This window comes from Pomacea canaliculata, linkage group LG14 (assembly GCF_003073045.1).
Source record: "Pomacea canaliculata isolate SZHN2017 linkage group LG14, ASM307304v1, whole genome shotgun sequence".
Taxonomy (NCBI): Eukaryota; Metazoa; Mollusca; class Gastropoda; order Architaenioglossa; family Ampullariidae; genus Pomacea; species Pomacea canaliculata.
This window is the reverse complement of record NC_037603.1, coordinates 6024887-6037274: the sequence shown is the minus strand read 5'-3', so window position 1 is coordinate 6037274 and position 12388 is coordinate 6024887. Positions and strand designations below refer to the sequence as shown.

The window sequence follows — 12388 nt, the reverse complement described above, 5'->3', positions numbered from 1 at the left end:
AAAGGTCTATTTTTGGCGATCTCGTGATCTCATAGGCGTCGAGTGTCATATGCTCTAGTCAGTCCAGTGAACTTTTGGGCGGCTGTGGGGCTGTGGGATTTTAATACCAAAAAAATGTCGGAAAGCGAAAAAAAGCCGCTGCTTGCTAAAGACAGTGAAGATACAGAGACCAAAGTTTATGTAGGAAATCCATGCGATCCAAGAGGATGTCTTCATCGCTACTTTCCAGTTCTGGTCATTATGTGCTTTCTGAGTTTTGGTAAGAACTTCGATCGCTTGTCGATCATTGATTATTTGCCAGTGTGCAGTTATTATGTGTTCGGCACTTAATTCCTTAGATCATTCCTTTGTGTAATTTTACGTTCAATAGCGCTAGCGCCTGCCTGTACTTGCACAAAAATACTAAAAGTAAAGAAATTGGAAACTCGACAGTAACTGCTTTAAGAGTTTCATCTTCAGTTTAAACTTCTAAGTTATGCTGCTGTTCATATGTATGTATCAAAATAACGTTTAAAGTTACTGTTGGCAACATTCGTCTTAATAAAAGTGTTCCTACATGTTAAAGGGGTTGGTCAATGAAAATTACACAACGTGCTAGACGAGCGAACGGTAGCAGTGTAGTAGTGTAACTCCCCTTTTCCATTTTGGCTTTATTCCCGTACAGATGTCCATATAGGATCATTTATCTCACTTATACATCGATTTTTGGTGCAGATGTGCATTCCTTAAATAATTCATCTGTGACTTAAAGATGTTATATTGAGAATGTATCCTCTCATTTTATTCACTCACACAGATTACAAACATATGAGTCCCTATAGTAAATTAGTCCTGAGATGTACGTGTGTGAGGATGTTAAGTAATCCTTACTACAGATCCTGATGTGCCTTTTTGTTTTAATGCTTTATACCATCTTTTTACATGTACTTTACATGTAGCAACTGTGCATCAGTTAGGGCATTTAAATATTTTTACTAATGATCATTCATTTCAGATCTTTATTAATGCACTTTTATAGAATATTTTTTCTGGTAATGTACTTGACGAAGCAAAAATTATTAGAATCATATGATTGTGACATTATAAAGGTCTTAAACTATGGAAAACTATATAATTGCTTTAAATTTTTGATTATTAATATGCATCATTATAATGGAAAGGATTATGTAGTCGAGTTTTTTTAATTTCAAGCACTGAGAGCATGTTCCTTCATAAGAGCGATCACACAGTATATGAATATCATGTTGTTATATGATGATGGTGATATATTAATGTGAAGTTAATAAAAAAAATTTATCATTTGTACAGGAAGTTACTTCTGTTATGACAACCCAGCAGCCCTGCAAGATACTATGATCAAGGACCTGTCTCTATCAGAAAGTCAGTTCATGTTGCTCTACTCCTTGTATTCCTGGCCTAATGTCATTCTTTGCTTCTTTGGAGGATTTCTTATTGATCGAGTCTTTGGAGTGCGCATGGGTTCCATCATCTTCAGCTTATTTGTCACTGCAGGACAGGTAAGAAGTTGACTAATCCTCTGTGACTGAGGTCAGACATTTTTGTATGTGTGCAAAGTAAAGGAAATAATCCTTTTGGATAATTAATAATAATTGGACTAACATGGACAGATGTAGACAGGTACAATAGACTTGTCTAAAAGGGGGTGAGGAGTGATCACAATTCCAGATGGAGAACTGAAATGATATTTGCTATTACAACAAGAGATTTTCTGTGACCCTATGGTCTATAACCACATTCCAATGTGCTTTATAGTTTGTAAAAGAAATAAAAGCCAGACTTTGCAGTGGGTGTAAAACCCTCATAGTTTTTGACAGGATAAATTAGCTACCAGATAGTAACCAGACACCTTAGGGATAGTCACTTGCTCTTTGATTATTCTAAATTAGTCTATCATTTGTTGCCTCCCTTGTGTAAAGGTGTAAGGGAAACATTGTAGTCATACTGGTTACATGCATACTGGTATGTTTCTCATTTTCATTTGCCAAACAAGTATATCTTGACCCAAATGCTTCCTTGTTCACTTGTGCAGCTAGGTTCCCCCCCCCCCCCTAAGCTTTATAATTATGTTTTTGTAAATGGTATGGATAGAAAGTATATTGTAAGCTTCTGCAAGGAGTTAGAAAGTACATGTATATACAATTGTGAGCTTCTGCAAAGGAAATTTTTATCAGACTTGCTGGGATGTGACAGCCTCATTAAATAATTTTTTTTTAATGATACCTTCATGACACAAACAATATTAAGATTTTGCTGTTTGGATTTTCCTCAGGTGGTTTTTGCCTTTGGATCACTTACAAATTTATTTTGGCTGATGTGCCTTGGACGATTCATCTTTGGGTAAGTGTTTGTTAATATGTAACGAAGGGTGGTGCATCAGAATCAGAATACAGTGCATCCACTTATTGTATGCTTTTAAGATCTAAGTTCATAGATTTTTTTCTGAATCTGGGAACTCTAGCAGTCTTGTATTAAAGTGCTTTACATCTGTGTGGTGGGGATCATAGGCCATTTTTAGAAGTCACCTGTTGCTGGCAGAATATACATGTAGCAGCTGTCTGCATGGTGATCCTTGTAAGTCTCAGGGCATATTACAGTTCTCTCCCATCATCACTTCCTCACAATCAACCAGCTAGGTTTTTAAAGTAAGGATATAACTTAGGAGATGGTATTTTCCCATGTTTTTTAATTACAATAAAACCACTAAATTTTATCATATTCCTTCAGAAATTTTGACTGAAGAAGCATAGACCATTCCTCTTTAAAGAAATTTAAACTAGGTTGCTGCAGAACAACACAACATTAATTACACTACATAGATTGTTGTCAGCTGTGTCTGCACAGTAATTATGATATACCTACCCTATTTGTGTGTGTTGTGCACATGTTTTGTAATGAAATGAACTGCTCTTAAACTTATGAATTAGGAGAAAAATGTTAAATACACAATCGAACTTGAACGGTGAATAAGTCTGGCTTCTTCTGTAAAAAATTTTGAAGAAATACAGTTTTATCGTAAATTGAAAAAAAAAAGGAAAGCACCGTGCATCTGTATCTTAAGCTAGTGTCTCATTTCACTGCTAGAGTACAGTCAAAGTTTATCTTTTTACTAAAGTTCATCCCAAACATCTCTTTAAAAAAGTTAAGCACAAACATGCTAATTTACACAAAAGTTGTGAATAGTTGATGTCAAGAGCAGCCCAAGTTTTCTCATCTGCTGTTACCTGTGTTCTTTATTTTTTCACTTTATTTTGGCAGAATTGGTGGTGAATCATTGGCTGTGGCACAGAACACATATGCAGTGAAATGGTTCAAGGGCAGAGAACTCAACATGGTTTTTGGGCTTCAGCTTAGCTTTTCTCGTGTTGTACGTTTCCTTATATTATTGTTATTTTAATTTGCTTTTTTATGACAGTGGGCAGTTTAGTTGAGCTTCATTCACTCATCTTAAGTTGATTTATTTCTGTAAATTAAGAATTGATTTTTGTTTCGTTTGTCTTGTCTGCTAGTTTTGACGTAAGCTGTTGCATCTGTGCCAGCGATTTTTTCAGCATTTTCTTCATGTTCTGACAGGGAAGCACTGTGAACATGAACGTCATGCAACCACTGTACAGCTATATTCACAATTATGCCAGCGGATACAAGTGTTTGGGAATAGCACTTTTTGTGGGTAAGGCCCTTTTAAGACCAAACATAATATTATTTATAACAAATGCTCAGTTTCAGTAGAGTCTTTTCTTGTGGTTTTTCGATTTATATTGAAAACTGTAGCTGTTTAATGTGTATTTTATATTTTATTGATGTCGGATGCTATCATGGAATGAAAGTTCATGGACATACATGAAGATAAAGTGTGTATTTGTGTGCATATGTCTTCAGATTCTTTTTGGAATCTAGGCATGTTGATGGGCATAGTGTAGGGTGAGTGGTTTTTGAAAGATTTAAGTCTGAAGAATTGTGATGTACCCTGATGCAGTTTTATACCATAGAAAAGGTGAATTGCTAAGAAATTTGACTTGAGGCATTGTCATGATCTGAAGTGGGTGTGCAAACTACATATTTGGGTGCATAGATAGTGCAAACATTTACATTTTTCCACTGCTTAGAATCCTAACACTGAACCATTTTCTAGTAGTGGGTTAGAAATGAAAGAAAGTTATCAAGGTGAATGACAGGGATGGTGAACTGTTGACACAGGTGCTGTAATGTGCGTCTTTTCACTGCTGTGTGCATTTGCACTTGCATTCTTGGACAAACGAGCTGACCGCATCCTTAAAAGGGCTGCTGTTGGATCAGGTTGGTATTTTATTAATGCTTGTCTTTTAATTCGTCTCATCTATTTGGAAATTGTATAAATTTTACATTTTAGTAAAGGAGTGTAAATTTATATTTATCAGGTCATGCACTAAGAATGCTTACATTTGGCATCAGATGATGATCATGGTGACAGTAATCTATTTGAAATACACACCTGCTCTTCAAGTGGAAGTGCACAACAATTCACAAAAAGTAGATTGGTGACTTTACTTTTGAATTGGTGAATTCAGCTGGAGGAAAGAGGTCAGCACTAAGTGGATATTTACTCAAATTGTTTGAAAAGTTCATCCACTTTGTTTCTCTCCTCGGTCACATTCCTAGCATATACAAGCATTTATCAGTAACTTATCAGCTTCAGCAGACTATACTCGTCTAGACGTGAGCAGTAGTAATAAATATCAGCAAACTTTTTATGTTAAATTGTGTAAATCTTCCCTTCTAGTCTTAAGCATAACAATGACTCTTCATTCTCAACGTTTTCATCAAAACGCCAATGTGTAGTATATGGGGTGACCGAAATGAATCCCAGCACTTTTGAAGGCTCTTGAGAGTGATTTATCTGACTTTTTATTTTCAGATTCTAAAGATGGTAGTGCAGGTAAAGTTTGTAAGTTGAATGTTTAGTGTAATTGTGAAGTACATTGATTTAACCTTCTGCTTGTATATCTTTTGGACAACAGTGATGTGCACAAACACAAGCAAGTCCTAGTCACAGGCAGGACACCCAGGAGTGTTTCAGCCAAGGTTGTTATCATTAAAATGCAAAGTCAAAGTAAAATCTGTTCCCTAGGCAACAGAGAGAGGAAGAACATGCACACAAGTTAAAGGAGGGTTTTCTGGATACTGCAAATTCTTTGATACTTCTGCAGAGCTAGAAGGTTGAAAGTCATACCTTCACATGAGATGATTCAAATCTGAATACTAGTGTGTTTGTCTGTAAAAATTGACAGTACTTAATAATTTTCAAAGAGACACCAAGTTCTGCATATCTGGAGATGTTTGCTGTGAGCTTCACCGGATCAGTTTAGCATGCTTTCTCCACCGAGACCTGGGCAAAAATGTTGATGTTCGAAGATATGCTTATTCTCACCTTTTATAGGTGTTTTTTTTTTTTTGTTTGCAGCAGACAAATGCCCATGCTTTAAGCTTTGCCGTTTTCAGTCACAACACTAGTGTCAGCAAGGGGCACAAGCAAAAAGTTTTTCTGCTCATGTCCCTGCTTTAAGCTTTGACTTATTATTAGTTGAGGCTGTTTTAAAAAAATACCAGCAAAGTTTTTAATCGGTTTTAAATTTTGATACATCAGTATTACACAATATTTTTACAGATGCCAACAAAATATGTAAAAGTCTGATAAATTCCCCTCCCCCAGATGTCTGGGTGTGGTTTATGACAAGAGTATAATACTCAAAATGCAAGCAAATAATGCTGTTTAGTAATGATTTTAATCATCATCATCATCATTTACAGCATAAAACTTGATTATCTCGTAAGAGAAATTAGTTATACTCAGCTGTTGGAGTGTGCAAATCCTGTAGAAAGTACACAACATTCAAAAGAGCAGTACAACATTAGTATTTATACAGAGTTTAATATTATAGGATAGCAGGATATCAAATTGGTACCAACTCATTTCCACATATACACACAAAGGTCGTTAAGCCTTATTTAGTAGTGTTATATACACGCCTATATCTGTGAACGTTTGCCCTACCATCAGATACTTCTTCATGAGTTGGTTACAGATGAATTACAAGCTATGATTGATTGCATCAGTCCATCTTGTTGAACTATCAATATTTAACTGGTAGTGCGAACTTTGCCGCATAACCTAATTTGCTTTGTCATGATTGTTGTGCAAGATTTCAGCTGACCACCTGTTCAGTTTGCTTGCTTCACTGCTGAAAGATCTTGTGACAGTTTCGCTTTGTAGAGTACATTTGCAAGTCTCCTGCTGAAACACTCCACACCGTGTTTAGTGCCTGTCTTTGCAACATCCTCCCTACTTTTGCTGTAATGCATCCAGCATCCAAACAGATATCTTTTGAAAGTAGTCAACACCCTTGACCTTCTCTCTTTACACATTGCAGGAGACCAAATTCGTCTGTGGGATGTGAAGCATTTTCCCTTGACTTTCTGGCTGATCTCAATTATATGTGTGGCATACTATGTGGCTGTCTTCCCATTTGTTGGACTTGGCTTGTAAGTTGTTGAGGTTGTGGCCTCTTATATTTGTTATTCGATTATGCTTATCTGTGTCTGTATGTAACGTTCACATTTAAGAAAATTTCCATTTGCATAATTATTTAGCTTATTTGGTACTTGACATCAAGATCCTTAAAGCTCAGTTACCCCTGCAGACTATCTCCTAACTTAAGCTGTTAAAGAAGGAGAAATTTGCATACCATTTTTGTTAGATTAAAGTAATATAACTTTTTTAATGATAGGCACTAGTATAATTTTTGAACACATTTTCTCATCTGCTTTTAAAGTGACGGGGTCTATTTTATTCATGAATTCATCTTTTTGCTTATTATTATGTGAATATTTTTATAATCTCCACTTTTCTATTTCAAAAGAAAAAAAAATGACAATCTTCTCAAAATGTTAACACAGGGTGTTTTTTGAAATGAAGTTTGGACTAACACCTGAACAGGCTAATAGTGTGAACAGGTGAGTGGAGAACCATTATGCTCACTAGTGTTTACATCAGGAGGTAGGGGCATTGTCAGACCATAAATCAAAATATTTTAAGTGAGTTTAACCTTGTCTAGTTTGTGCAAGCAAGAATGTATTGATGCTGCGCTTAAAGAATTTACAGTATTTACTCATAGTTTTCTATTCTGATTGTTACAAAGTCTCATTGCAAAGCTAGGAATGGATGTTCAACATGAGATAATTTACAAAGAAGAGAAGGACACTATGTTTACTTGTCACTGTTGTGTTTTGTTGCCAGTCTAGTGTACATCATCTCAGCTGTGGCATCTCCAGTGTTTGGATTTCTGATTGACAAGCTTGGGAAAAACTTGTTTTGGGTCATCACTGGTGTGACTGTCACCTTAGGATGTCATGGGCTGATGGCTTTTACCTTTCTTACACCATATGTAGCCATGGTATGATACAGTGACATCAATTAAAGACTTTCATCTTTAATTTTAGCTGTTATAATTAGAATATTCTGCCTATGTGTGTGTGAGCATTGGTATAGTTAGTGTTTTAAATGCAGTGAGTATTCCTGTCAGCTTTGATGCTGTGCCGTGTAAATGAAGATTCCGTTATCATCTGTTGCATGATACTGGTTGTTCATTTCCTGCCACAGGTGGTGATGGGATTGGCCTACTCTGTTCTAGCCAGTGCACTGTGGCCTATGGTTGCCCTCATTATTCCTGAGAATCAGTTAGGAACAGCTTATGGCATGTAAGTACTGTATGAACTCCATATTAGAGTTATCTGATCTACAAAAACAAGCTTCTTATACAACAACTCTGTGAAAACAGGTAGTTCTTCACAAACTCTCACTTTGCCAATTGTAATTTGAAGCAAAATAATTTGAACCCCAACATTGCTTAAACCATAGAAGTGGTGTATCTGTACCAAGTTTTGTTTGAGATAAAGTGAGCCTCAGAAATATTAGTTTATAAGAGATAGTTTTAGAAATATTAGAGATATTTAGTTTCTTAGTATGATATAGCTTGCATGGCCTGTTTGCTGGTTATCTTCTGAGGAATACTTAGCAGCTGTCAGTGAAGAAATCCAAAATGTAAGTGTTAATGGTTCATGTGCTTTTGTTCAACAACAGCATGCAGGCGATACAGAACTTGGGCCTGGCTGTTATTGCCCTCGTTGCAGGTATCATCGTTGATTCTAAAGGCTACCTTATCCTAGAGGTTTTCTTCATGGCATGGCTGTGCTGTAAGTATCTTTGCAGTCAGCATCAGGATTTTTGGCATTATCATTTTACATTGAAGATCTCAGAGGCTGCACAACAAATTAAAATGATTGCATTTTGTAAAAGCTGCCACTTTAAGTTTTAAATAATTTTATGGTGAATTTTTTCTTACAGAGTTAATGATTAAACATTAATGCTGGCATTTCCTGATAATGAAGCTTTGGTTAAACTAACATTATTTTGATTATCTTCATCTTCTGGTTATTGCTTCTTATCTTTTTGCTTCCTGACTTGAGTTAACCACGGAAACATCTAAAGAATTTTTTTTCTTTCTCAGTGGCCTTGATCGCTGCTGTACTTCTTTACCTGACAGATGTTGCCAAAGGTGAGCAGGTCTACTTTGTTCACACCTGTAGTAGAGTAGCAGTGTTTACTCACAAAATCTTCAGAAAAGTCTTGGACATTGAATAGTTGTTATGATTGCTGTTGGAATAAAACCAGCATATACTAAGAAATAATATGATCCATGCATTGTTTCCTGTTCCTTCAGTGATCCGTCCTGTTTTTTTTCAGAAAAGTTTTAATGCTTATAAACATACAAGCACAAAAGACAAAAATATTTTAGAAAAATCAGATTTTCTATTGTCCAGCTGCACAAGCTAGGCCTATGAAGTTTTCCCACAATGAAGTCATGAATACATTAGTAGAGGTCTTGCGTGAAATGTTTCCTGATTTCTTTCATACCTGTATTTGTTTTGCCATAATTTTGCCCCTTTGTGTTACTGCAGGTGGAAAGCTGAATATGTCAGCAAAAGAGCGGCATTCCCATAAGGAGCTGAAAAATGTTGCCGAGTCAGATGAGTAAGGAAGAGTGCTATCCCCTGTCATGCTAGGTGTGGCTTGGCTCCCTTATCCCAGTTACCTCTTGCTGCTTGAGCTTGTTTTGGTCAATTACAATTCGACATTTTTAGTCTGTCTTCCTCTTCCAATCAGTCTCTTAAAATTCACTTAACTGGGTTCATAGGTTGGTTGGTATATTCCTTTTCACTTTGCTGCATCCAATGTTATCAAAAAACGAAACAAAACGTTTTATGTGAAAGTGATAAAAAAATGGCCAGTATTAAAGCTAGAATCAAAAGTTAGATGACCATTAAAGGGACAGAGAGTTAGTAAGAGAAAAGAAACGAAATAAACAAAAGGATTACTAAACGTAAAAGAGGTTAGAATCTGTATTTATGATGCTAATGAAATAAGGAGTGAAGTAAAGTGGTTTACTGAAATCTATATAAAAATGAATTATGATGAATTATTTTAAAATATTCTTAAATTACCTTCAGAAATTGCAAGAGAAATAAGATTAGAAGCAGCTAATTCCCTAAAGAGTATGAAAAATGGTAAAAACACCGAGACAAATGGGTTCACTATAAAATTACAAATTTTATTTTGTTTTATTGATAAAATTAGGTGTTTTGTGCCAAATGAGTATACAATTATATATAGGCATAGAAAAGCGTTGCTAGACAAAGCAGAACTAATTTTCAGCACATATATCCATGGGCTTGATATGATAAATAATAAGAATGGCTGTTTGCAAGCATTTTGCTTTTTTATTTATTGTGGAAATTGTTTTTTGTTTTTGCAGGAAAATCGCTTAAGTGACAAGTTCTAGCTCAGTTTGCTGCTACAATGTGCCAAATGATGTTTAAGTATGAATGATTGATCTGGTTTTCAGTGCCCTAGCACTGGTCATACTGTCAAAAAAGGACAGAAAATACTCTCTTTAACATTTTCTGTAATATTACTCCGTTTATACCAAAGCTTGAAAAGTTTGTGTGAGCTGTTCATTTTGGGATCAGAACCAAGTGACAATCCTCACTGGGTTGAAATGCAAGGTACAGCGACCTAAAAATGGGCAACAATCCTAGAGATGAGCTACCTTGATCTTCTATGCAGTCTAAGAACATCCAAAAATTCAATAATGAAAATGTATATATTATTCTACAAATGTCTTAAAGCTATTGAATTTTAAAATTGGATTTAGAATATTAACATCACACTAACATATACTTACATGTTTTCAGAAGGGTGGATTAAGTTTGAACAATCAAGATTGTAAGAATGTGATTCTTGTGTGTCAGCATGGAAACATTTTTTTTACACATTCCAGAGTGAGTTGTTTAAACATTTGTTATTCCATTTCACAAACTGCCTATAGATTTCATCCATTAATTTACAGGCATGCTTATGAATAGAATCATGGAGGTCTTGAAATGTTTATGCATTAGTCTACTAAAACAGATTAGGGTGATGTGGTATGCGCACAAATGTTTTTGTTGTCTGGGACACTAAATACAGGACTCTAGTAACCAAAGACCATATGCTCCTGAAGTCTTGTGTTTGAAGCTGCTGAAGTATAAAATAACGCAAAACATGGTATGTCATTGAGGACATATAAAATGATAAAGGAGGCAGCACTGCCTTTTTTCTTGCTGCTGGTCGAAGGACTATGGTATCGCCCATTTTATATTTGACAGACCTTTCATCCATGCCATAAATTTGTGCTGTTATCTGTGATGTGTCAATTTTAGCACAGTCCTAGGATGTAACCATTGTCCTGCTTCTGACATGAGGACTTCATGACAACTAGAGTGTTAAGTGTATCAAGACATTACTGGGAGGATTTTTCATCTTATATACTATAGCTTGTATCTGGCGTTTGGTGTGTCAAGATTGTATGCCTTTCTTGAAATATTAAATGGTTTGTGTTATCTGACTTGATTTTGTGACACTCTCCCTGTCTCAGTTGGAACTGTCACAGTCTGTGCAATGACTTTTTACTTCTGTGTATGTCCTCTGTAACAGAACTGGTCCCTTATAGAGCAACTTTGAACAAGAAGATTAAATCTTAATTGCATAAGTGCAGAATACTTGTGACATGACGTTTTAACAGGGTCATCTTTTAGTGATAAAAATATTTCAGTGCTTCGTTATGTCACAAAATTTTCTTGATGTAATCACACAAACCCCTCACCCTTTTTCATTTTTAACTTTTAGAATTGTAATTTTAAGATGTTCTTTTGGTTTTATGTAGAGAACTGGATTTCTTTTTCAGTTTTTGTTTCGATATCCACATTTTTGTTGACAGCTTTGTATCATTCTTCTTATTTCTTTACGTCCTCAGTGGAGTAGAGGGCTGCAACTGCGCTACGCAAAGTTCGTGTTGCAGTTGCAGTTTCTGTAGCAGGGTGGTTGTTTTTTTTGTCAGGGTGGGGTTGCTAGCCTCACGCCCAACCCTCCTCTTTCATCCAGGTTTGGGACCGGCAGGTTACCTGGGGGGTTTCCAGCCGGAGTTGCTTTTTATCATTGAGATACCATAATTTCTGTTCCTACCTATAATCAATTTCTGGGTATTTTATTTCTGGATAACTTCTTTTCACCCCCAGGCGACTGAAAGTCATTCAGTGAATTCTGGATAGGCAACTACTTATAGTATCTCACTCTTTTATTTTATTTTATTTTTTGTCTTGTAAGGTACCCCTCAGACGTCAAGGGTAAGAAACATGCCCATTTTATGTGGTTATCTACATGCGAGGCTTTGAATAAAGTAAAATATTGATCTTATATTGATATTTTTCATTTTAACAGCAAATTATGTAAACTTTGTAAATAGAGCCACTGTGTTGAAATTTTATTGACTGTCGTGATAACCTGTTTTCAGCAGTTAATAAGTTTCTCACTCACTCCCTGGCACTGACTCAAAATGTACAGATATTTCTTTCATTGTTCATTTTCTCTTAAATATAATCAGTTTTAAGCATTTATTTTGCTCTTTAGCCGTGGAGCAAGCAGGCTTGATTTGGAGCACAAGTTTGGGTTATATTAGGTTCAGTTATTTTATCAATTCTTTACGAAAAGCAATGGTGGAATGTAAAGAAACCAAATTTTTTTGGAAAAACTCAAGACTAACTCTTGAAAATATTACGTGAGTGTCAGAGTATATGAAAATATTATTTATCAGACATTTTTCTGTATATTTTGTACATGCCAAATGCCGATAAAACATTTTCAAAAAACATTTAAAGTAAAAAATAGACCAGTTCTTTGTATTTGCTTTTTCATTCTTTTTGAAAATGAAATAGCATTGATATTTTCAATATTTTAAAA

The 12388-nt window shown here is 35.5% G+C and overlaps 1 protein-coding gene across 3 annotated transcripts; it reads left to right on the top strand.

Moving 5' to 3' along the window:
* Positions 1-9: 9 nt before the first annotated feature.
* On the top strand, positions 10-12358 carry LOC112555843 (major facilitator superfamily domain-containing protein 1-like). Of its 3 annotated transcripts, none has more exons than XM_025224382.1 (15): positions 10-259; positions 1309-1517; positions 2291-2358; positions 3277-3385; positions 3592-3688; positions 4216-4314; positions 4913-4933; positions 6426-6537; positions 6952-7008; positions 7292-7448; positions 7655-7752; positions 8135-8247; positions 8562-8609; positions 9013-9085; positions 9867-12358. In XM_025224382.1, the coding sequence occupies exons 1-15, from the start codon at positions 115-117 to the stop codon at positions 9877-9879; spliced, it is 1419 nt and encodes a 472-aa protein (XP_025080167.1). In that variant the 5' UTR covers positions 10-114; the 3' UTR covers positions 9880-12358. The 3 variants fall into 3 exon arrangements, with proteins under 3 accessions (XP_025080167.1, XP_025080168.1, XP_025080169.1); XM_025224383.1 differs by having other exon boundaries at positions 9013-9117; XM_025224384.1 differs by lacking the exon at positions 4913-4933 and having other exon boundaries at positions 12-259; positions 9867-12357.
* The last annotated feature ends 30 nt before the right edge of the window (positions 12359-12388 follow it).

Bases quoted from the DNA above. Each gene is read 5' to 3' on its own strand.
- LOC112555843 (XM_025224382.1), top strand. From the start codon at position 115: ATGTCGGAAAGCGAAAAAAAGCCGCTGCTTGCTAAAGACAGTGAAGAT. The intron at 3,386-3,591 runs GTACGTTTCCTT...ATGTTCTGACAG, and splicing joins AGCTTAGCTTTTCTCGTGTT to GGAAGCACTGTGAACATGAA. The intron at 8,610-9,012 runs GTGAGCAGGTCT...GTGTTACTGCAG, and splicing joins CCTGACAGATGTTGCCAAAG to GTGGAAAGCTGAATATGTCA.